This window comes from Phacochoerus africanus, chromosome 13, assembly GCF_016906955.1.
Source record: "Phacochoerus africanus isolate WHEZ1 chromosome 13, ROS_Pafr_v1, whole genome shotgun sequence".
Lineage (NCBI taxonomy): Eukaryota > Metazoa > Chordata > Mammalia > Artiodactyla > Suidae > Phacochoerus > Phacochoerus africanus.
Genome location: NC_062556.1, coordinates 75,772,682 through 75,795,577, shown reverse-complemented (window position 1 = coordinate 75,795,577; position 22,896 = coordinate 75,772,682). Strand labels below are relative to the sequence as shown.

At 50.5% G+C, this 22,896-nt stretch overlaps 1 protein-coding gene across 1 annotated transcript in view; it reads right to left on the bottom strand.

Moving 5' to 3' along the window:
• MYO16 (myosin XVI) overlaps positions 1-22,896 on the bottom strand; it is a 421,162-nt gene that overhangs the window by 91,430 nt on the left and 306,836 nt on the right. Inside the window, exon 27 of the mRNA XM_047756311.1 lies at positions 3,599-3,698. Coding sequence (XP_047612267.1) covers positions 3,599-3,698 — 100 coding nt within the window. The remainder of the gene's footprint in view (positions 1-3,598; positions 3,699-22,896) is intronic.

Sequence of the window (22,896 nt, the reverse complement as noted above, 5' to 3'; positions counted from 1 at the left end):
TGGGTTGTTTCCATGTCTTGGCGATTGTGACTCGTGCTGCTGTACCGTGTGGGTGCCTGGATCTCTCTGAATTATAGTTTGGCCTGGAGCTCTGAGGGTTTCTTACTGACGAAGACTCATTCGTTGGCACGGCAAATATGTATTGTCCTTCTCTGACCCCTGTGCTGGAGACACAGCAGCAGACTGGGCATCTGCAGTCTTCTCTGTTGAGCTTACACGCGGGTGGAGGAGGGACAGGCAGCAACGACGCAGAGCAGGCAACCTCAGGATGGGAGCAGGCCCAGGATAGGGAGGGCGACCTGCCAGCGGGGGGAGCTGCCAAACATGTCAGCAGGATGCTCTCCGCTGGCCTTTGCTCAGCAGGGACAGTGAGGTCAGCACCCCACCCCCCCCGCCGGCCCCAGGCTGGGATCTTCACCAGGAATGGTCCCCACCCCTGCTGTCTCCTCCGGGTGCCTGAGCATCCAAGTCTCAGCTCTCAGGCTAGAACGGGCATTAAACACAGGACAGAGTCAAACGCTCCTTCCCTGGAGTCCAGTTCCTCCTCTCCTCCCTCTTCTCCGCCCCCCCTTTTCTTTGCAAGATGAAGTCAGGACCTGGTGTCCAAAAGCCCTGGCTCTCTAAGGGTCAGTGGGCTGACAGCTCAGTAAGAAGGATGCTGGTCAGAGTCAGTCAGCCGGTTTGCCCTGTCTACCAGGTGAATGAGAAACTTAAAAAAGCCTCTAACTACAGGAAATAATCTGCTCTGACTCACAAAGGACCCTAAGAGTGCCTTTGATCAAAGCCCAGGCTGTGACGCATCATCTACACCTTTCAAGTTCTGGAATCTTTCGATGGCCACATTAAGAGATACAGATCGAGGTGAGTGCAGTTGGAAAGAGCGCAGCACAGGAGACCTGGGCCTGGTCCCAGCCAAGGGGTCGTCCCACCGACACTAAACATGGGCCCCAACCTCGTGTTTGGATCAGCATATGTCGGTCTTGAAAACTCACCTTCCTCATACCTGACATGAGCTTATCACTGTTCGCTGCCTACCTTCCTTCTTCTGCATGGAGCTGTTAAGAGGTTTAACTCAAAGCGAAAAAGCCCTCTGAACAGCTGTAACAGATGCCAAGGATGAGAAGAATCATGCTTTATGAACCATTAGAAAATCCAGTGCCTTCCGCACTAACGCCAAACCCAAAAGACCATGTAAAGTCAACAGCTCACACGGAACCGCGAGCAAACGCCCAGACGGGCAGGTGTCTCTCTCTTCATCTGAAACGGAAGGAAAGCCCCCTATTCACGGCCACCTACGGAACAGAGAAACGTACGCCAGGCTGCAGGTGCAAGAAGCATCCATGAGGACGAGGCTCTTGCTTCAAACAGCTCCTGTTTAATCCTCGTCCTCACTAACCTCCCAAAGAGGGGGGTAACCCATTCTGCCTGCACCAGAGCAACACGTCAAATGAATGCTTTGGAAACGAAGGCGTCGGACTGTCTAGGTCAGAAATAAACGATTTTTTTAAACATTCACTTGCTGTCTGACTAGCACAAGAGTGACACATGAATAAGCTTTATTTCCACGAAGTCAACGCGTTGTCTTACGGCATAAAGTATGTGAAAGGTGGCATCTTGGAGAGGCTGAAGAAAGCCGTGCTTCTGAACGAGCCAACGTGGATGCACACAACACGCCAGCAAATGAAGATATTTCTTTTGTCCTTTGCCTCTTACACCTTGGCCTCCTTCAGGGAGAGAAGATGTGAGGGAAAATAAACTAGGGTAATGACAGGAGTTTTCTATTTGGAGGCCTCTGTCCAAGTCGCAGTGTGGGCTTTGGTGCCCTCCCGTGCCCAGCTGCCAAGTTCAAGTGCCCCGGCCCAGCAGGCTCCGGGGGCGGTGACGGCTGCCAAGGCAGCCCTGGTTTGTCCCCTCGGCCCTACCAGGGGAGCCCACACTCTACACAGGGGAGCAGAGGACCAGCAGGTGGGCGGGTGTGGCCGGTGCCACCACTCTCTCGGAGGAAGAATGAACCCCGATTCCCTCACTTTTTCGCCACAACTCAAGCTTCTCTCTCAACCCCGAGTCAAGAAATGATCCTTATCTGTGAGTGTCTTTTCAAGACCAACACGCCACGAGCAACTCTCTGTGTTCAATATTCATGAGTCACAACTCTTCAAACTCCGACCGAAAAGCTCTCACCGTGAGTCAGCTGAAGTCACTTCCGCCCCCGACGCACTTGTCTCACGATTCTGTGTGTGACCACAGGTCCCGCGTCCCGGACTCCAGGGAGGTTACAGCTGACATCATTCCCTGTTAGCAACTCCTCCTTCCTCTCCCTTTTTTCATCCAGCCTTTTGGCACGGATGTGCCCCCCTGACTACCACAGGCTGGGTGAGCGGCCTCCTACAGCCCGCTAGTTACCGTTCAGCTCCATTATTAGTTTAAAAAGGGAAAGAAAGGGGGAAAGAAAATAAAGGAGAGCAGGCGGCCCTGGCGATTCAGCGCTTACTCACGGCTGCTCAGATCCAGGGTTCTTGGTTCTCCGCCATGGACCAGAGAGGGTGCTCGGATCAGTCCAGATTTTCCCCCCTGTTTTAGGCCCCTTTCAGACACATCAGCAATTCGGAGCCTTCCGTTCGTGTCATTTCTGCAGTAAAGCGCTCATGTTCGGCCTCTTCAACTGTCATACTTTCTCACCTGGAGATGGTCTATCTCCCCCTTCTTTTTAAAGACCAAGATTTAAGGCTGCTTTCTGGCAATTGTTACGTTCGCCAAAGCTAATATCAGCCACCGCACTCTTTATCATCTATGCATTTTCGGATGTTTTATAGCTAGAAACTTCTGGGAAGTCCAGGTGTCATGGGCCATGCTGTTTCCCTCTGTGGCTCTAATCTTACCTTCTCAGTCCTTGCATGTTTCAAATTCGTCTTCCTAACTCTCCTCCTGATGGCGCTGCGGGGCTTAAAGGGATGAATCAAAATCCGCGCTGCGCCCTGGTTTCTGGGGGGGAGTCCGCCCCCGGTAGGTATTCTGTCTCCTGGTACCTCCTCCTTCTGGCAGCCCCGCCCTCCCTCTGCCAGGAGGCCCCGGGGCAGCACAGGGATGACAACATAATTAAGGGCTTACAGTCAGGAAGCCTTTGCCACTAAGGGAGGCTGAACAGGCAGTGACATTTGCAGCATGTGCTGGTGACAAGCAGCACAAAGAGAAATGGGGAGAAGGAGCCCAAACAGGCTTGGGGGCCTGGGAGGCGGGGCCTAAAGGACACCCGTGAGGTGCCTCGAGGCCCCAGGCTCCTCATTGGCTTCTTTGAGACCCTTCCGACAGCTTTGGTGCCCGCGATGGGCTCTGAGATGGGGGGAGACTGACCGGGGCTTCAGGAAGGCCTCCAGGGGCCCTACACGGAGCCTCTGGGCCTCCTATGTCCTGTATTTCTGCTGAAACCAGTGAATCAGAAAGACCCATGTGTTTCTAGGGAGTTCCCTTAGCCTTTCTTCTTGCCAAACGCATCTCAGCAATTTGTTCCTGCCGGGGCGACACTGGCGGCTCCCCAGGATGACTCAGCTCAGCTCCAGAAAACCCTAAACTGCCCTGGTCGAGCTTGTGGGTCACCAACCTGCCAGCCCGGTAGCTTGCACTGCTGGAGAGCCAGCTGGCACTTCTCCTCCGCCGAAAGCATCGTCCCCCCGGGGAGGGTCTCGGCCAAGGGCTTGTACCTGCAGAAAACAGTGGGGAGAGAAAAGCCATGACTGAACTGGTCCAGCAAATGAGTATCTTTGACAGGGCTGCCTCCATTACCCGTTTCTCAGGTTTTCCCTATGCTTTTCGTTTGCGTATTATTTTCATTCGCTTTTTACAGCCACACCTGCAGCCTATAGAAGTTCTAGGGGTTGAACTGGAGCTGCAGCTACTGGCCTACATCACAGCTCACAGCAATGCTATCCTCAACCCACTGAGTGAGGCCAGGGATCAAACCTGTGTACCTACCGAGACATCCTTAACCCACTGAGCCATGAGTGGAACTCCCTCCCAGATTCTGACTTTATCCCAAGAAGCCCCCAAATCTCTATCCATCGTGCATTTAACACCAAGCTACCATGAAAGAGCCTTTACCCTTTACACAGAAAATGATTTTCTAAAGGAGCCAAATATATTTTTCAATCCTCTAATGCATGTTTAATATGATCGTGAAATGACGCAAACCATTTATCAAGGGGATGTTTGAAGAGAAAGAAAAGGAATCGATTCGTTCTAAATTTTTTGAATACTCTTAACATACACCTTTAAAGATATTCTAACATTTTTTACTAGCGCTGGAAAGTGAATCTAGGTACAATCAGAACCTATAATAAAGGAGACACCCCACAGTTTTATTTACGGCAGAGCCAGAGAACCCTCCTCCCCAGACAGTAGATACTGAATGTTTTAAATCTTCTAGAAGGACATTTTAGTTTGGGGAAAGTTCCTCTGAATAACTACATTTTACTTCCTGGCTGAAATTCATGGCTATCTCAGGGGGTTTTTTCCTAGGGGTTTTTAAAAAATGCCTTTCAAAATTATATGACCCATTTTACAAAATCTATGTGAAATTTCCCTTTGCGCTTACCATTAAACCTGACATAGGAGCAAAACTGAAAAAGGAGGGAAGAAGCAAGAGGAATGGGAGAAGGGGGGATGGGGGGGAGAGGGGCAGGGCAGGAGGGGGAGGGAGGAAGGAGAGAGACAGAAGGAAGGGAAAAGCCTCCGTCTCGGCATCTGAGCGCCTCCCGTGTTTAAGTCTCATGGTGGGCTGCCTGGGAACTCAATGCCAAAAATTAAGTCGCCTAGGTTTTCTGCTGTTTTCTTTAAAATATCTTCTTTTTTCAGCTAAAGTTGGCTGCAGTCAATTTGGCCTCTTCTAAAATGAGTCTTTGTTTGCTGAGGGCAGCCAAGGAAGGCCATGCAGGTGACTGCCTCCGCGCCTCGCTCACCAGCCTCCCCCACTCAAACACAGAGAGGGTCAGGCACGGCCCGCTGGGGCCACAGCGCTCCCTTATTTCTGCAAGTTCCATGGGAAAAGGAGGTGGCCAGCAGGGGGGCGGGGGCAGGCAGTACTGCAGGAACCTCGGGTCTGGTGTATCGCAGGAACACCGAGAAAATATACCTACGCGACGTTCATTTCCTTTCTAAAATCCTTTCAGCCTCGTCACCCCAAACTCATGATCTGATTTGTCCTGAGTTGAGAACTGCCGGAATCTTGCTAGCCACGGGTCAGACACCACACACACGCCAGCGGCAGCAACAACTCTTCCTTCTCATACAGAGATTTTTGCTCATATATCAACTCAGGAGCCAGAAGGGAGTAAAATAGCGATAGGGACTGAATGGGAAATGGGGGCCAGAGGCAAGGCTCTGAGAAACGCTGCCCATCGTTCTGATCACGATCAATGGTCTGAAATGATCTACGCAAGACGGAAATAGTCAGTGGTGCGTTTTGGTTTTTGTCTTTTTATAAGAGAATATGATTTTCTACCAGCAGGCACTGAACTTTGTGTCTCTCTCTACATTATTCACATATATATAATTTATAAAATACATTTTATACTATATTTTATATTATATATTTATATTTATATTTTATGTTATATATTTATATTTTAGGGCTGTACCCACGGTATATGGAAGTTCCCAGAATGGGGGTCGAATCAGAGCTGCCACAGCCACGCCAGATCTGAGCCACATCTGTGACCTACACCACAGCTCACGGAGACGCCAGATTCTTAATCCACTGAACGAGGCCGAGGATCAAACCCTTATCCTCATTTTTTTTAATAGGTCCTATTGTGGTGCTGCAGGAGAGAAGAGGGTGTTTCCGGGTGGAGGGGGGCAGAGGCAGTGGGTGTGATGGGCTAAGTGTCTGGAAGGCCAGGGACGGGAAGAAAGCGTGCAGGGGCCGTGGAGGGACCGCCTGAAAGGGCTGGGCTCCCCTACAAGACGCCAGGACCCCGGTGGACAGACAGGGATTGCGTGCCGCAGTGCTGGAGGGGTCCAGGGCCGACAGCTGATGCCAGCGCTCGGTCTGCAGAGGGAAGGAGCTGCGCTGGGATCTAAACCCACATGCAGGTGCCAACTTTGCAGCAAATCTGCCCCGAGGGCCTCGACAGGACACGGAGCGGTCACTCTCCTCTCTCTCAGGACTGCGTGTGCTTCCCCGGGTGCGAGACACAAATTCTACGTTATGTTATACACACGAGTTTAATTCGCATCTGTCCCCAACGTGTGTAAGCTTCCCCAGGGCACCAGGTCACCTCTACACCTCACCTGGTGGCTGCTGGCTGGCCCAGGCACCCAGGAAGTGTGAATAGTTGGGGGGGGGTGGCCAAGAAATGGGGCTGGGGGTGGGGGATGGGAAGTCGCACTTCTTGAACCCGGAAGGCGTGCAAGGGATTTTCGTATGTCACTTCACACGCACCTCGAAGGTGAGGGGCCCTGGATGAAAATCATCTACTGACGATGAGAAGCAGATGGTCCCCGAAATTGTCACTTACCCAAGGTCCAAGTTCATCCCACCAGTGACACGGAATGGTGCCCCCCCATAAAAAGATAAGTGAACGTGACCTGAGTTGGACGTGGAGTCTTGGAAGACGTGATGCCGTTGGGGTGAGGTCATTAGGGTGGGCCCGGAGCCAGCACGACTGTGTCCTTGGAGGAAGAAACAGGGGCGGGGAGGAGGCCACGTGAAGATGGCCGTGGAGATGCAGTGACAGGGACGAGGATGCAGGGCCACTGCCAGAAGCTAGATGGAGGAGAGGAGGCTCTACCACCCCAAGTCTCAGAGGGGCAGGGCCCTGTCCACACCGTGATTTGGGGTTTCCGGCCTCCAGAGCCTTGAGAGAGCACACTTCCGTGTTCTGAGCCCCCTGGCATGTGGTACTTTGTTAGCAGCCTAGGAATCTGACACAGATGGTTACAGCAGCTGAGCTGGAATGGAACCCGGGGCCACCTGACTCCAGAGGCAAGGCCGCTACCACCATGGCCATTGGTCCAGGTGGGCAGGAAGGAGACCGGGCCCCGGCTGGTGGTGCCAGGGTGAAGAGAGTTAGGGCTGAGCGTGAAGGACAGAAATGGCAGACCCCAGAGGGACCATGAACCTATGGGACACGCGGGGACAAAAGTTCCTGGCTCCCTGACCTTCAGCTGACTGGGCCTCTTTCGCAGCAAACTGAACTCATAACGAAAGACACACTCATTCAAACACTCGGGAAAATCATCGCATTTCACCATTTACCCGGAGATGCACAATGAAATGAAATCACTCAAATTATCTTTTTGTTCTTTTATAATTGTCTCATTCTGGAACTTGGCTAATTATCCCCGAGAAGTGAATTGACATAATTCAAGTATCTGAATACAGTATGAACAAGTCAGAACAAAAATCTTCACATTTGATGCCTTTTTCTCCTCATTTTATATTGTTCTTTTGACACTTAAAATGGTATAATTCTGACATTTCAACCAAAAAGACAAAGATGTCATCTTAGACAGGGTGAGGTACTCTATTTTAGCGTAATTAAAAACATCTTGTCATTTGGAATGTGAATGTCAACTCTTGGTGGTGTCACTGGTCCATCACTGCTCAAAAGCACAATATCCCAGAAACTTCCATCTCAGACCCAGCGGCAAGAGCCTTCCTGAGCCTGGGGTTGCACAGGGTCCTGGGCACAGATGTGACCGGAGAAGGGACCTCTCTGCTCTCGTTCCCACACCCTCCCGGCCTCTGCTGTCCAAGAGGAGGTCACCTCCATCCACTGCAGATCCCTGTCTCCAGGCTGTCACCTGCCCTGAATCCCAGATAACACCTTACACAACTCAACAGCAAGAAAGCCAACAACCCAATTTAAAAAATGGGCAAAAGACCTGAATAGACATTTCTCCAAAGAAGAGATACAGATGGTCAACAAGCACATGAAAAAATGCTCAGCATCCCTGATTATTAGAGAAATGCAAATCAAAACTACTATGAGATACCACCTCACACCCGTCAGAATGGCCACCATGAATAAGTCCACAAATAACAAATGCTGGAGGGGGTGTGGAGAAAAGGGAACCCTCCTGCACTGTTAGTCAGAATGTAAGCTGGTGCAACCACTATGGAGAACAGTATGGAGGTGCCTTAGAAATCTATACAGAGAACTACCATATGACCCAGCAACCCCACTCTCAGGCATCTATCCGGACAAAACACTCCTTGAAAAAGACGCACGCACCCGCATGTTCATTGCACCACTATTCACGATAGCCAAGGCATGGAAACAACCTAAGTGTCCATCGACAGATGATTGGATTAGGAAGATGTGGTATATATACACAATGGAACACTACTCAGCCATAAAAAAGAATGAAATAATGCCATTTGCAGCAACATGGATGGAACTAGAGACTCTCATACTGAGTGAAGTAAGTCAGAAAGAAAGACAAATACCCTATGATATCACTTACATCTGGATGCTAATATATGGCACAAATGAACCTTTCCACAGAAAAGAAAATCATTGGACTTGGAGAATAGACTCATGGTTGCCAAGGGGGAGGGGGAGGGAGTGGGGTCGTCTGGGAGCCTGGGGTTAATGGATGCAGACTATTGCATTTGGAATGGATGGGCAATGAGATCCTGCTGTGTAGTACTGGGAACTGTGTCTGATCACTTATGATGAATCTATACATGTATGTGTAACCGGGTCACCACACTGTACAGTAGAAAACTAACAGAACACTGTAAACCAGCCATAATGGAAAAAACAAAAATCATTATAAAAAAAGTTCATATACAAATTAAAAAAAACTGTATGGGAGCAGGGCTTGAGCAGACAAGTCACATACCTTGACACTGGAAGAATCATGAGGCTGCCAGGCTGAGGGTGGGTGGAGGGAAGAAGTGGGGGGCTGGGGACAATATCCAGAGGCCCTTCCCCAGAGCCCAGGACAGAAGCGATGGAGGTGGGGGAACTGGTTGAACTCTGTCCGTATTTGAGGCAGAGCCAATAGGGTTTCCCGGTGCGCTGATGAACATGCAAAGGGAGGAGAGGGTGAGCCCACGTTTCCTGCCCTGGGAAACTGAGGACCAGGCGGACGGTTCCCGAGATGGGGGCATCAGGGGAGGGTAGTCACTTTCGTGGGCCGATGCTGCATAAACAGGAGGAAATCATCAGCGCAAGTGAGGAGAACCAGAAAAGGGGGGGGGGGTGGAGGCGAAACCCCCAGAGGAGGTAGGGACCAAAGGTCAGCCAACCCCCCAAACCAGAGTTAGTGCCTCCTGGCTGTCCGTCCCTCTCCTGGGGTCAGTTTCTTCTCCGCCACGTCCTTCTGCCTGATTGGACAGGACAGCACCGACTATTTGGGGAACTGGGTCTACTTGCGTTGCTGTGTAGAAGACTCAGGGGTAAAACCCGAAACTGTGTTAGATGCTCCATTTGCCTGACTTCTCTTGTGAGCATGTCTCTGATGACTTCTGATGCCTCCTTCTTGCCGGTCTGCATCTTAAATCGCCACCATAAATTGTGGGGTTTCATGGCAAGTTCAATGACGGTCACTGAAAAATTCTATAACACACTCATCATCAAGTGCTCTTTCTACTTCAAGGATCCAAGTATGAAAACTCTCCTCAGTGCCCTCATGGACCGAGACTCTGATGGCCACACAATAGGAACAGACGTGACCATACTTCACAAAGTCCAGCATTGTCTCTCTCGGGGCAGGGGTTCCATCCCTGGCCCCCTGCATTGGTTTAGGGATCCTGCGTTGCTACAGCTGTGGTGTAGGCTGCAGCTGCAGCTCAGATTCGATCCCTGGCCCAGGAGCTTCCATCTGCTGCAGTTCCCTCCCCCAAAAAAGAAGAACAAAGAACTGTGAAGTAGAGAACCCAAGGAAAGTAGGAAGTCGCTATTTCTCTTTTCAAAGACCGTTGTTCCTTCCAGTTTTAAGGAAACTTTGGAGAGCCGATCCCTCACCATCCTAGAGGTTAGCAAAGCTTATGCCATGACTGTAGAAGTCAGGTTCAACCGTGCAGTGACTCTTAACTCATGAAATTGGACAATCACTGCCCTAGAAAAATACAAGGCATATATATTACGCTAATGCTTTAAAAAAAAAAAAAAGGGAATTCTGCTGTGAAAGTTTCAGTTCCAAAACCCCTTACTATTGAAATCTATTCAGCAAACATCCTTTGAGCACCACTTACCAGCAAGCTTCTGTGCCAAGCAATACACTGGTCACCGAGCTGTGTCCTAATTCCACTGCATACGCTCCGATATAAAACATGCCTTTTTAGGGGCCAAAATAACATCTCAGAAGCAATGTGGTTTTCTTATTTGAAGGCTTGCTGACATTTACCTCACTCTGGACATATTTTAATTGCTTGGTTAAGAACAGGGAAAGGATTGTTATCACCCAGAAAGTCCTGGATAAGCACGAGGAAAATGGACCGTGAGGGAAGCTCTCCATCCGGGGGAATGAGGAGATGCAGCAGGTGAAGGCTGGCGGGGAGGGAGGGGCAGGTGGGTTGAGGTGGCCAGGGAAGGCACACTTGCCGATGGAGTCAGGGGCACTGACTGTTGCGTGTCAGCCCTCACAAGGGGCTGCTGGCTTTGTGCCTGGGGACAATGCCCAGAAGAAACCAGAATCCTGAAGCATCAAGACATTAGCAGCTGGTGGCGGAGCACAAGGCTGGGCTCTGGTGGCTCACGAGACAAATAAAAGACCAATAGCTTAAGGGTGAAGGAAAACCAAGCCAAGGTTGGGGTTGTTTTGCTTTTCAGAGGCAAGAAAGAACGGACAGATCTTACAGGGGACACTTCCAGAAAAATCTACACATCCTACACTTTATTCGTGCTTATATTGGGGTATGTCTGTTTCTCCCCAGGTTATCTCGTCCGTAAGTTTCCCTCTCTGCGAGGGTGAGGACGCAGTTTCCCATCTAATCCCCCCCTTGACACTTTCCCGCAGGGCCCTGCGTGGCTCCTCTACCCGGCATGTAGCACAAACGTAGCCGCCTCCCTCGGGTTAACCAGGGAGGTGTGTCACGGGTTCTGCAGACTCGCCTGGATCCCCATTTTATCCCCACACTCCTGCTCTCCCAGTAAACACAGTGCAGGTGCGGAAGGGCGATTTTCTGGCTATCTGGGGCCACTTTCCAGCATATTCGGAATGCTGAGTGGTGGGTTGAGTGTAACAGCTGCCTAGCAACGGGAACTGACACGTGTCATGCAAATAGTGAGAAGTACGAAGAAAAAGGAGCACAAGTGGGCTTGAGAGAGAAATAAAATCTATTTCAACAAGGAAGCTGGGCGGCGGATCAGAAAGAGAAGTGAGACACGGGGAGAGGATTTGCAGAAGTGCTTTTCAACGAAAGGGGGGACCACTTTTTTTTCCTTTTAAAGAAGAGAATGTGAAAAGCAAAGAGAGAAAGATTTTTGGATAAAGTTGTCCAAAACCCGTCTAGTTCAACAAAAATCTCTTGTGCTAAGTGTGCCCATGCTTTCTCTACTTCCATGACTCTCAAGGTTTAGAAACTCCATCTAGGCTTGCAGGTTTGTCTGGGTTTTACCGCCTGAGCTGTCTGTCATGTCCCCACACCCCGTGTCCACCGCCTCCCCCTGCTCACTCTGCAAAACAAACTCCGAGCTGCTCAGGGCCGTCTGGGGCCCGGATCACATGCACCTGCCCAGAGTTCCATCCAGGGTTGAACCGGCTCCCCCAGGGCCTCTGCGTCAAGCCAACTGCTTCCGCCTTCCGGCATCTCTTTGCACCTGCTGTGCCCTCTGCCCAGAGCTCCTCAGCAGATCCAGTTTCCAGCTTCACCCCCTGCCCCTTCCCAGAACCCCCCACCTCTCCCTATAGATTTATAGGAAGAAACAGGAAGGGGAGGTTGGCTGTATTTTCCAATCGCTTTTGGGCCTTTTGGAATATTTGGACCTGGAATTTGGCTGTGAGCTTGTTTTCACATCTGCTGGGGCCAACATTAACCTCATCAGATCTACAGATGACTCTACTGGGGGGGGAGTCTTCACATTGTGACCATGACAATCCCAGACCTACTGCTCATTCCCTGGACAAGACTGAGTGCCCTTCCCTTTCCCAGTTATGGGAATAGGTTGCTGTCATCCATAGAGAACAGGTGCGCCATTCACGGGCACTGTGGCTTTTCACATCCTCTGGGGCTTCCTGGTTCAAGAGCCCCCAGGAGCAGAGTCCTTGGGAGCAGCAGAGAGGACAGTGGCAGAGGCGCTTCCTCATTGTCACCTCACAGCCACACGCCCCCAGGCCTGTTCTGCGGGGCCGGGGTGACCAGTGCGGCGAGGTCATCCCCAACTGTTACATGCCATTGTGTGGAGCTCAAAGTGGGGCAGGCAGGAGGCAAGGCTGGGAGAGAGGGAGGGAAGGGGAGAGAAATGCCAGGAAGAGCGATCAGTGCCTAGAAATTCCAGGTGTGGTGACAGGTCACTCTGCCATCCCCATGTCCTCCCAGCATCCCCAGGTTGGCACTTACGTAAGGGAGTCCATCCCTCCAAGAGTTCCTTTCTAGCAGAGCTGGGATCCTGATCCAGACTATGGAATTGAGAGTCTAGAGAGGCTTCTACTAAGTTTGCATAGGAAATGGGATAAAGTCAGGTACGTGCCTCTTTCGTTTTTGAACTTGAAAGGATAAAGCAACCGTCGCGCAGAACAATGTATAAATGAGAACGCTGAGTAAGACAAGAGGCGGAAAAAGCTCGATTCCACGCTACTGCCTGGAAGTCTTCTGCAGCAAGGCCACAGTCTCGGTCTCTCCCGTTACGCTTTCATTACTATTGTTTTAATCCCGTTACTATGGTGTTATTTGAATGTCATCACAGCCACACTGATTACACATTTGTCTCCTAAGGCCCTAAAGCGACAACATGCAAAATCCAAACGCAAGGTCTGCCTTTGACATCGCTGGGACACCCAGAGGCGAGAGAAAGGAGACAACGCAGGGGAGTGAGGGGGTTCTGGACCCTAATTCCTGGTCCAACGGAGGGGCCTCGGCAGAGCCCTTGGACCCTCTACCCCCAAATCCCCGGGATGGTGTCTGGTGAGTTCACCTGAAGAAGTGTGTGCTTTTTTTCCTTTTTGGCTATAACTGCTAACGTGCCCACTGGCCACCTCCCATGAATGGCCAGCACAGCGAGGGCAGCGGGCATGAAGGACCACACCCCTGTCCGCTTTCACCACCGCCACCTCCTCGGAAGCATCTCCCCGGGGCCCCGGGCAGAGCAGACTGCCCGGAGGACAGCGTGGCTTTTCTTCAGATGCTTCCTGTTATGAAGCCAGAGGCTCTCATCCCAGACAACATGGGAGCTCAGTAATACAGAAAGTCCAATTCAACCTTGGTATCACGGTGCCGACGAAAAACGAACTCAGAGCATCCGCCTGGGATTTACACCACGGTGCTCACGGGCTCTCCGGGCTCGGGCCCCGCCCTCCCTTGCATTTCCCTTGGGCAGCGTAACAGCAACCCCGTTACTCAGTGAGGGGTGGCCGTGAACCACTGAATGAGGCGCCTCCTGGTCTGAAATACACACCAAGCTGCACTTCGCCGGCAGCCTCGTTGGGGGGCCAGGCTTGTGCTTCTTCTACTGCTGTCCCCAGGATGTTTTTACAGATGGAAACCCCATCCAGGCAGGCACAGCACTCCAGGGCCATCTACTGCGGGGCCATTTAAAACCGGGCCCTCCCGGGAGACTGCCTGTGGGGCGAGGGACCACGCCTGCTGTTTTCGGCTCTCGTGCCGCACGCCCGGGAGCAGGCAGGGCGCCCAGGGGTGTGAAGCTCAGGCCGACTGTTCTGTTCGTCCTTTCTCCTCCACGCTTTGCAGACTTTTCTGGCTGAGCCATAACCTGTGTTCAACAGGTACAAGAACAGCCTGTTGCCTTAAACTGAAAAGAACAGATGGTCGTTTCGGCCTAAATAAGAGACCTCGCTAGGCTTTGTGCTTTAAGCAAAATGACCCCATTCCAGAAGCTATGTACTCCTAAACCAAACACTTGCCAGGGTCCATCTGACCTCCTACCCTTTTTTTTTTGGTCTTTTTTTTTTTTTTGTCTTTTTGCCATGTCTTGGGCCACTCCCGCGGCATATGGAGGTTCCCAGGCTAGGGGTCGAATCGCAGCTGTAGCCACCGGCCTACGCCAGAGCCACAGCAACGCGGGATCCGAGCCGCGTCTGCGACCTACACCACAGCTCACAGCAACGCCGGATCGTTAACCCACTGAGCAAGGGCAGGGATCGAACCCACAACCTCATGGTTCCTCGTCGGATTCGTTAACCACTGCGCCACCACGGGAACTCCCTGACCTCCTACCCTTGAGCAGGGACAGGAAACCAAGCCAGACCGATGTATTCGTTGGAGGTCTTTCGCTGTCCTACTGAACAGAGAAGGCATTTCTTCTCCTTGCAAATGGCTAACCATTCTTTATGGAGATTGGTGGTTCATGGCTAATGCCAGTTATTGTATTATTTCAATACATTTATGCCTAATTCAGATGTGGAACTGAGGTCACTTACAAACATATGAACCTGCTGTTCCAAATACCACTGTGCTCAGCATCGGTCAGCAAATCATGAAGAAGAATGAAATTATTAGGATCGCCAAAGGAGCAGCCTGGCACTGAAACTAGATCCCATCATTTCCACAGGGATAAAACGTTCTGCTTTTTCTTCTTCTTTTTTATCTTTTTAGGGTCACACCTGTGGCATATGAAAGTTCCCAGACTAGGGGTTGAATCGAATCTGCAGCTGCCAGCCTACACCACGGCCACAGCAACTCAGAATCCAACTTACACCTGCAACCTGCACCACAGCCACAGCAACGCCAGATCCGACGCACATCTGAGACCCATGCCACAGCTCGCAGCAACACTGCATCCTTAACCTGCTGATCAAGGCCAGGGATTAAACCTGCATCCTCATGGATGCCGTGTCAGGTTCTTAATCCACTGAGCCATAACGGGAACTCCTGAATCTTGCTTCTGAACATCTACTTTTGAAGGCGTGTGACAAGAACTGAACGAAGACTCAGGGTTTAGTGTTTGAACCCAATTACATTTGTTAATTTTGGAAACTATTAATTATTTAAAAACTACTTTATTGGAGTTCCCGTCATGGCTCAACGGTTAACGAACCTGACTAGCATCCATGAGGACTTGGGTGGGTTCGATTCCTGGCCTCGCTCAGTGGGTTAAGGACCCAGTGTTGCCGTGAGCTGTGGTGTAGGTCGCAGACGCGGCTCGGATCTGGCGTTGCTGTGGCTGTGGTGTAGGCCGGCAGTAATAGCTCCTATTCGACCCCTAGCCTGGGAACCTCCATATGCTGCAAGTATGGCCCTAAAAAGACAAAAAAAAAGAAAGAAAAAAGAAAAACCAGAACACCCCAAAACGCTTTATTGAGGCCCATGCATATTTGATACATTCAGCTGGACGAGTTTGGAAATGAGTGCGCATCTGTGAAACCATCTCCACCCTCAAAGCCATAAACGTAACCATCACCTCCAAATGCCTCCTTCTGTCTGCTTTATTTTTGTTTGTCTACTTATCTATTTGTGATAAGAATACTTCTATAACATTTACTCTCCTACCAAAATTTGAAGATTATGAAACTGTACCGTTTCACTACAGGCGCGCCGCCGTACAGTGGGCCTGTAGTGCTCATTCATCTTGCAGAACTAAAACTTTGCACCCTGGACAATCTTCTCCCTGTTCTCCCCTCCCCCATCCTCTGGCAACCACCCTTCCGCCCCTGCTTCTACACGTTTCCCTACTGTAGACCCACACAGAAGTCAGGTCATACAGTATTTGTCTTTCTGGATCTGGCTTATTTCACTTGGCATAATGACCTCCAAGTCCATCCATATGGTCACAAATGGCAGAATCTCCTTCATTTTTTAAGGCTGAATAACATTCCATTGCATGTAAATACCACACGAAAACTATTAATTTTAAAAGGCAGTCAACCAATAATTATATTTTTCCAAAGAGGAAAAGCACGTGGCCAACAGGCACATATGACAAGATGCTCAGTATCACTGATCACGAGAAAACAGCACATCAAAACCACAGTGAGCTATCACCTCGCACCAAAAAGACCTCAAATAACAAATGTTAGTAAGGATGGGGAGAAAGGGGGACCCTGCACACTGTTGGTGGGGATGCACACTGGTGCAGCCATTGTGGAAAACAGTATGGCAGTTTCTCCAAAAACTGAAAACAGAACTACCACACGACCCAATTCCAATCTTGGTACATATCTGAAAAACACTGAAGCACTAATTCACATGCACTCCAACGCTATGGTAGCACTACTTACAGCTGCCAGAGGAATGGATAAAGAATATGTGGTCCACCTATACAATGGAATATTACTGAGTCATAGAAAAGAATGACATCTGGCCACATGCAGTGACATGGGTGGCCTGGAAGGCATCATGCTGAGTGAAATAAGTCAGACAGAGAAAGACAAATACTGCGATATCCCTTTTATGTGGAATCAAACAAGTAAACAAATTAGTGAACATAACAAAAGAAGCAGGCTCGCAGCAGATCTAGAGAACAAACTAGTGTTTTCCAGTGGTGGCGGAGGGGCAAGATAGGAGTGGGGGGGTGGGATGTGCAAACTCGTGGGTCTAAGACAGGCTCACGGATGCACTGTGCAACACGGGGAATGCAGCCAATATTTTGCACTAACTGTAAATGGAAGATAACCTTTAAACATTGCATAAAAAGAGACAAAAAAGACAAAACTGACATTTGTCTGGTGGTGAGTCATGAAAAAATCAGCAGTAGTAAACCTTAATGTCAGTTAACGGAGCTGTCACCTTGAGCCAAGAAAGGCAAGAAATGTCCATTTTTAAGAACATAGGATCAAAAATGATAAATTTAACATCTAACTTCTCTCCTCTTCAACGAGACACTTTGAATCCACATATGTCACTCTCGAACAATTGAAGGGGTGCTTTGACAGTCGCGAAGGGGAGCTGACACAAAGGATTAGGATCTAGAACACAACACCGTAAATCAACTGTACTTCAATAAGCATTTTTTTTTTAAATGAAAAAAGGAGTTAGAATCTAGGACACTCAGAGCTTGAGGAAACATCACTTGTGCCTATTAAATCTTGATGACTTACCATCACTATTTGAAAATATTGGCTGGATAGGTCCAAATGATAAAGGATGCGCGATACTGGAGAGATCTTGGAAACATAAGCATATTATCACCCACGTTGGGTTCTGACGGCTCTAGCGATCAAAGCTTTCACTCAGAGAAAGGCCTGATTAAAGCTAGGATTAAGGGAACCCTAAAGAATACATAACATGCCCAGTAACACTCCACACGCCTGGGGCAGGGCACACCCTTAAAGCTCTGGTTCCTACTGTCTCCAGCTCCTACACCATTGCTCTGACCATTGCCACTGAGAGGAACATGTGTACAACGCTCTGCTTGGCACTGGACCAAGACAAGGTCTCACCTTTGAGTGTCCTCTAAAGAAGGCTGGACATGGTCCACTAGACCCTTGGCACGTACCCGATTCGAAAGGGGTGTCATCTCTGATGGCTTTTGACTAAGCTCTTGTGCAGCTCTGCAGTGGCAGAGCTTGAGCTACAGAAAACGGATAACAATGCAGATAATCTCCATCCAAGGCAACGCAAGTGACGTCTGTCAGGGCGGCGCAAATAACTTTCCCCCCCTGCAGAGAATGTCACCTCTGTAAACCAATTCCTCATTTGTAAATCGAACCTGGTTTTAACATCTTCTTCGTTTCCTCCTTCCCTAAGGACCTGAAGAAAATCGCTGGGGTGTGTTTACAAACACATTTGTATGATGGTTATGATTTCACCTTTTTGAAAACTTTACTATAACACAACGTGACGTGGAAACCAGTCATGAGCAGAAGGGTGGGCGAGCATCCTAGCAGTAATCACCCAGTTCACGTCTTCATCCCAGTACCATCGCCAGCCTCTCCCATCCAGTTGCCACTTTTGTGTGGTCACGTTATGGAAACGTCACATGTCACGGGAGCTGACTGGTTCTATGCGGTCAGATCTAAGACTGCATTTCAGGGCTTCTTCCTCGTGTCATGCCTTCTGTGTTCATGTAATGTGGCCTTTCTTTGGCCTCTGAGACCCGACGTCTCCCTCCTGGAAAGAGCCTTCTCCTGGTTGCCCTCCCGTTCTTTGCATCCACCTCTCACCTGTGCCACAGCATCACTGCCTCCCTTAGACACCTCCTCCCTCCACCCTTCTCATCAGGGCACGCTCTTGTCAGCACTGGCTTCTGGCCTATCCTGGAGTGTCTTCCTAAGTCACCCCCAAACCCCCAAGGCCAGGGGTTCCTGTTGTGGCTCAGTGGGGTTAAGAATATGACTAGTATCCATGAGGTTGCAGGTTCAATCCCTGGCCTCGCTCAGTAGGTTAAGGATCTGGCATTCCTGTGGCTCTGGTGTAGGCCGGCAGCTACAGCTCTGATTGGACTCCTAGCCTGGGAACGTCCATATGCTGCAGGTGCGGCCCTAAAAAGACACACACACACACAAAAAAAAACCAACCAAACAACAACAACAACAAAACACTCAAGGCTATAACAATCCCTTAAAGTGAATGTTTTAAAAATTGTGTGTATATAAGACACAATAACCACATTCCTGAACCCACACTTCCTGGACAGCTGACGGGACCCCCCCCCCCAACACACACACCTTAAGACCAACATGTGGCACACACCCTCCTGCCCCAGCGCTCCCATCTGGGGTCTCCCATCACCCGCCTCCCTACTGGAAGCCCGGAGTCGGTGAAGGCTGGTCCATCAGCATGTGCGGACCATTTCACGTCCTGAGCACCTCTACGTTTATGTCCTCTGCATCTCAACGGAGTCTTCTCCGTAAAGCCCCGAATGCTTCCTTCTCAGTTGCTGGAATCAAAAGACTCTTAAAAGCACCCTCTTTGTCCCAACTTGTCAAATTCTCACACTGTTTTGCTCGGCATTTTTCAGGGACTCTCTCCACTTCAGCACGCGGTCCCAGGTCTGTACAGGCTTCCTAACGCTGCCCAGTTAGCCCTCTCTCCGAGTTTGCCCAGTTAACCCTCTCTCCGAGTTTGCCCAGTTAGCCCTCTCTCCGAGTTTGCCCAGTTAACCCTCTCTCCGAGTTTGCCCAGTTAACCCTCTCTCCGAGTTTGCCCAGTTAACCCTCTCTCCGAGTTTGCCCAGTTAGCCCTCTCTCCGAGTTTGCCCAGTTAGCCCTCTCTCCGAGTTTGCCCAGTTAACCCTCTCTCCTGAGTTTGCCCAGTTAACCCTCTCTCCGAGTTTGCCCAGTTAGCCCTCTCTCCGAGTTTGCCCAGTTAACCCTCTCTCCGAGTTTGCCCAGTTAGCCCTCTCTCCGAGTTTGCCCAGTTAGCCCTCTCTCCGAGTTTGCCCAGTTAGCCCTCTCTCCGAGTTTGCCCAGTTAGCCCTCTTCTCCGAGTTTGCCCAGTTAGCCCTCTCTCCGAGTTTGCCCAGTTAGCCCTCTCTCCGAGTTTGCCCAGTTAGCCCTCTCTCCGAGTTTGCCCAGTTAGCCCTCTCTCCGAGTTTGCCCAGTTAGCCCTCTCTCCGAGTTTGCCCAGTTAGCCTCTCTCCGAGTTTGCCCAGTTAGCCCTCTCTCCGAGTTTGCCCAGTTAGCCCTCTCTCCGAGTTTGCCAGTTAGCCCTCTCTCCGAGTTTGCCCAGTTAGCCCTCTCTCCGAGTTTGCCCAGTTAGCCCTCTCTCCGAGTTTGCCCAGTTAGCCCTCTCTCCGAGTTTGCCCAGTTAGCCCTCTCTCCGAGTTTGCCCAGTTAGCCCTCTCTCCGAGTTTGGCCCAGTTAGCCCTCTCTCCGAGTTTGCCCAGTTAGCCCTCTCTCCGAGTTTGCCCAGTTAGCCCTCTCTCCGAGTTTGCCCAGTTAGCCCTCTCTCCGAGTTTGCCCAGTTAGCCCTCTCTCCGAGTTTGCCCAGTTAGCCCTCTCTCCGAGTTTGCCCAGTTAGCCCTCTCTCCGAGTTTGCCCAGTTAGCCCTCTCTCCGAGTTTGCCCAGTTAACCCTCTCTCCGAGTTTGCCCAGTTACCCCTCTCTCCGAGTTTGCCCAGTTACCCTCTCTCCGAGTTTGCCCAGTTAACCCTCTCTCCGAGTTTGCCCAGTTACCCTCTCTCCGAGTTTGCCCAGTTAACCCTCTCTCCGAGTTTGCCCAGTTACCCTCTCTCCGAGTTTGCCCAGTTAACCCTCTCTCCGAGTTTGCCCAGTTAACCCTCTCTCCGAGTTTGCCCAGTTACCCTCTCTCCGAGTTTGCCCAGTTACCCTCTCTCCGAGTTTGCCCAGTTACCCTCTCTCCGAGTTTGCCCAGTTAACCCTCTCTCCGAGTTTGCCCAGTTAACCCTCTCTCCGAGTTTGCCCAGTTAACCCTCTCTCCGAGTTTGCCCAGTTAACCCTCTCTCCGAGTTTGCCCAGTTAACCCTCTCTCCGAGTTTGCCCAGTTAACCCTCTCTCCGAGTTTGCCAGTTAACCCTCTCTCCGAGTTTGCCTAGTTAACCTTCTCCCGAGTTTGCCTAGTTAACCTTCTCTCCGAGTTTGCCTAGTTAACCTCTCACAGCCATCAGGCTCACGCACTCCTGCCCTGTGAACGGTTCAGAACTCCCTTTTCTCCCTCACTGCTCTGCCTCTACCTGTTGTGTGGACGGCTGTTGTATTTCTTATCTGGGTTCATTCTTCGTGGTCCTCGAGACTTGGCTCAGTGTCACCTTCTCCAGGAACCCCTTCCCTGGACACCCATCCTGCCTGGTCTAGACACGCCTGCATCCTCTTCCAGCTGGTCCCTCTCATGCCACCTTCCAGCTCCCTCGCGTCTGAGACGGAGGAGAACAGTCTGTGAATTCCATGTTTTTGTCCCTAAATGACTGCGCAGTATCTGGTATGTTGAGAACATACCGTGAGCGATAGCTGAGTGACGAAGGAAGGATGGGACGAAAAGAGACAGGAGAGGAGGTGGGAGAAAATAAAGTTTTAATGGCTATTAAAATATTGTTTTGTATGCTACTATGATTAAATCTATACTGCTTATGTGTAAGCATATCTAGGTATAAAGCAAATATACTTAAATGATATTATTTAACATTTAATATTATTTTAATACTAACTCAGAGATATTGTTTTGCTGGTGACCATCACCCGATATAAATGGTGACTAGCTTCACAAAGCCTATTAGCCATCAAAGAAAACACAGCCAATTTGCAGTCACTCATTCCTTAGTTTTATTCCATTTTTGTCTAACTGGCACCTGGTCACCATCTCTGAGGCGGAATTCATTGCCCGGCTTTGCACAAAGTCGCTCCGTAGCAGCAAAGACACACCGGTGGCCTCAGTGCATCAGGCCCAAGCAAAGGGGGCAGATGTGGTCATCACGGGGAACTGGCAATGACCTTTTCTTCTCCAGGCCAGTTGTGCACACCGAGGTGCGCGTGCGCGTCGGCAAGTTTTGCAAGAGAGAATAAGAACTGGGTACAGCTGGTACCTAATGGCACCCTTGCTGCTTACTCACTGGATGGCTTAAAACAACTTGACGCATTCTTCCTCAAACGTATCTTCTTGAACACCTTCAGATTGGACGATATTAAAAGAAGCCAGTGGCTGATTTATTTAAAACCATCTCAAAACAGGACGGCTGAGTGGATCAACTTCAGGGACCACGGAGGAATGGATTAACTCCAGCCCCGTGTGTCTACGTCCTGCATGATAAATGCGCTGCTCTAGGAAGACGTGTGCTGCTTGACGACCCCAGGTCCACGCTGGGCAAGGACAAAGGGCTGGGGCTCCGACTTCGGTTGAATCCCCAGACTTTGCACGGACTGCTGCAGATACCCAGGGAGACGCTGGTGCCCCGGAGAAACCTCATGTGCTGTCCTCCCTGCCAGCTGCCGAGTGCCATATCTGTACACTCCAGACGTTTCTAAGGAACTTGCCCTCAGAGAGCATTTAAGCAGAGTGTCTTGCTCACCCATGCCATCCTTGGCAATGTTTCTGGCCCCATGACAGGGTGACCCGCCTGACAGTTCTCCTTGGAGGCCACGGAGCTCTGGAACCCCCTTCCCCACCCCGTCGTTGCCCTTCTGGTTTGTCCTCTTCTACTTCTATCTTCTGAAAGTTCTCGACTCTCCCTCCCACCTCAGTTCACACACCCTTTCTTCCCCCATCCCCCTCGGTGACTCACCATCTGGCACAGAGACACAGTGACCATGAGCACAGGTGAGCGTTCTCTCTGCTGCAGAAACTCTTTTGGTCACCGTTTCCACAGGCTTCCTACTCTCAAGGCTTTCCTTTTCTTTTTGCTTTTTTGGCAGCACCACCAGCACATGGATGTCCCCGGGCCAGGGATCAGATCTGAGCCACAGCTACGACCTATGCCACAGCTGCGGCAACACTAGATCCTTCACCCAACGTGCCGGGCCAGGGATTGAACCTGTGCCACTGCAGAGACAACACTGGATCCTTGGCCCACTGAGCCACAGTAGGAAGTCCTTCTTGTGGCTTTTCTGACGCTGCCCCCTCTGGTTTTCATCTACAACCCCGACCATAATCTAGTGACATTCCAATATACATCTTCTGCCAGAACTTTCTCATATTCAACAGCTTGTTAGCCTTCTCTGCCTTGGCATATCGTGGTACCTGAACTCACTGTGTCCAACCTAACTCACTGCTTCCCTTTGACACCTGCTCTCCTTTTGGTTTCTTCCCTGAGTAATGAGCCGAAACCCAGGCCAGACCTGTACAAGTCACCTCCCATTCTCACCTGCCTGCAGTCCCAGGATTATAGTCACTAAGCGGTGCTATTTCCTCCCACATCCGTCTTTTCAGTCCACTGAAGTTCCATC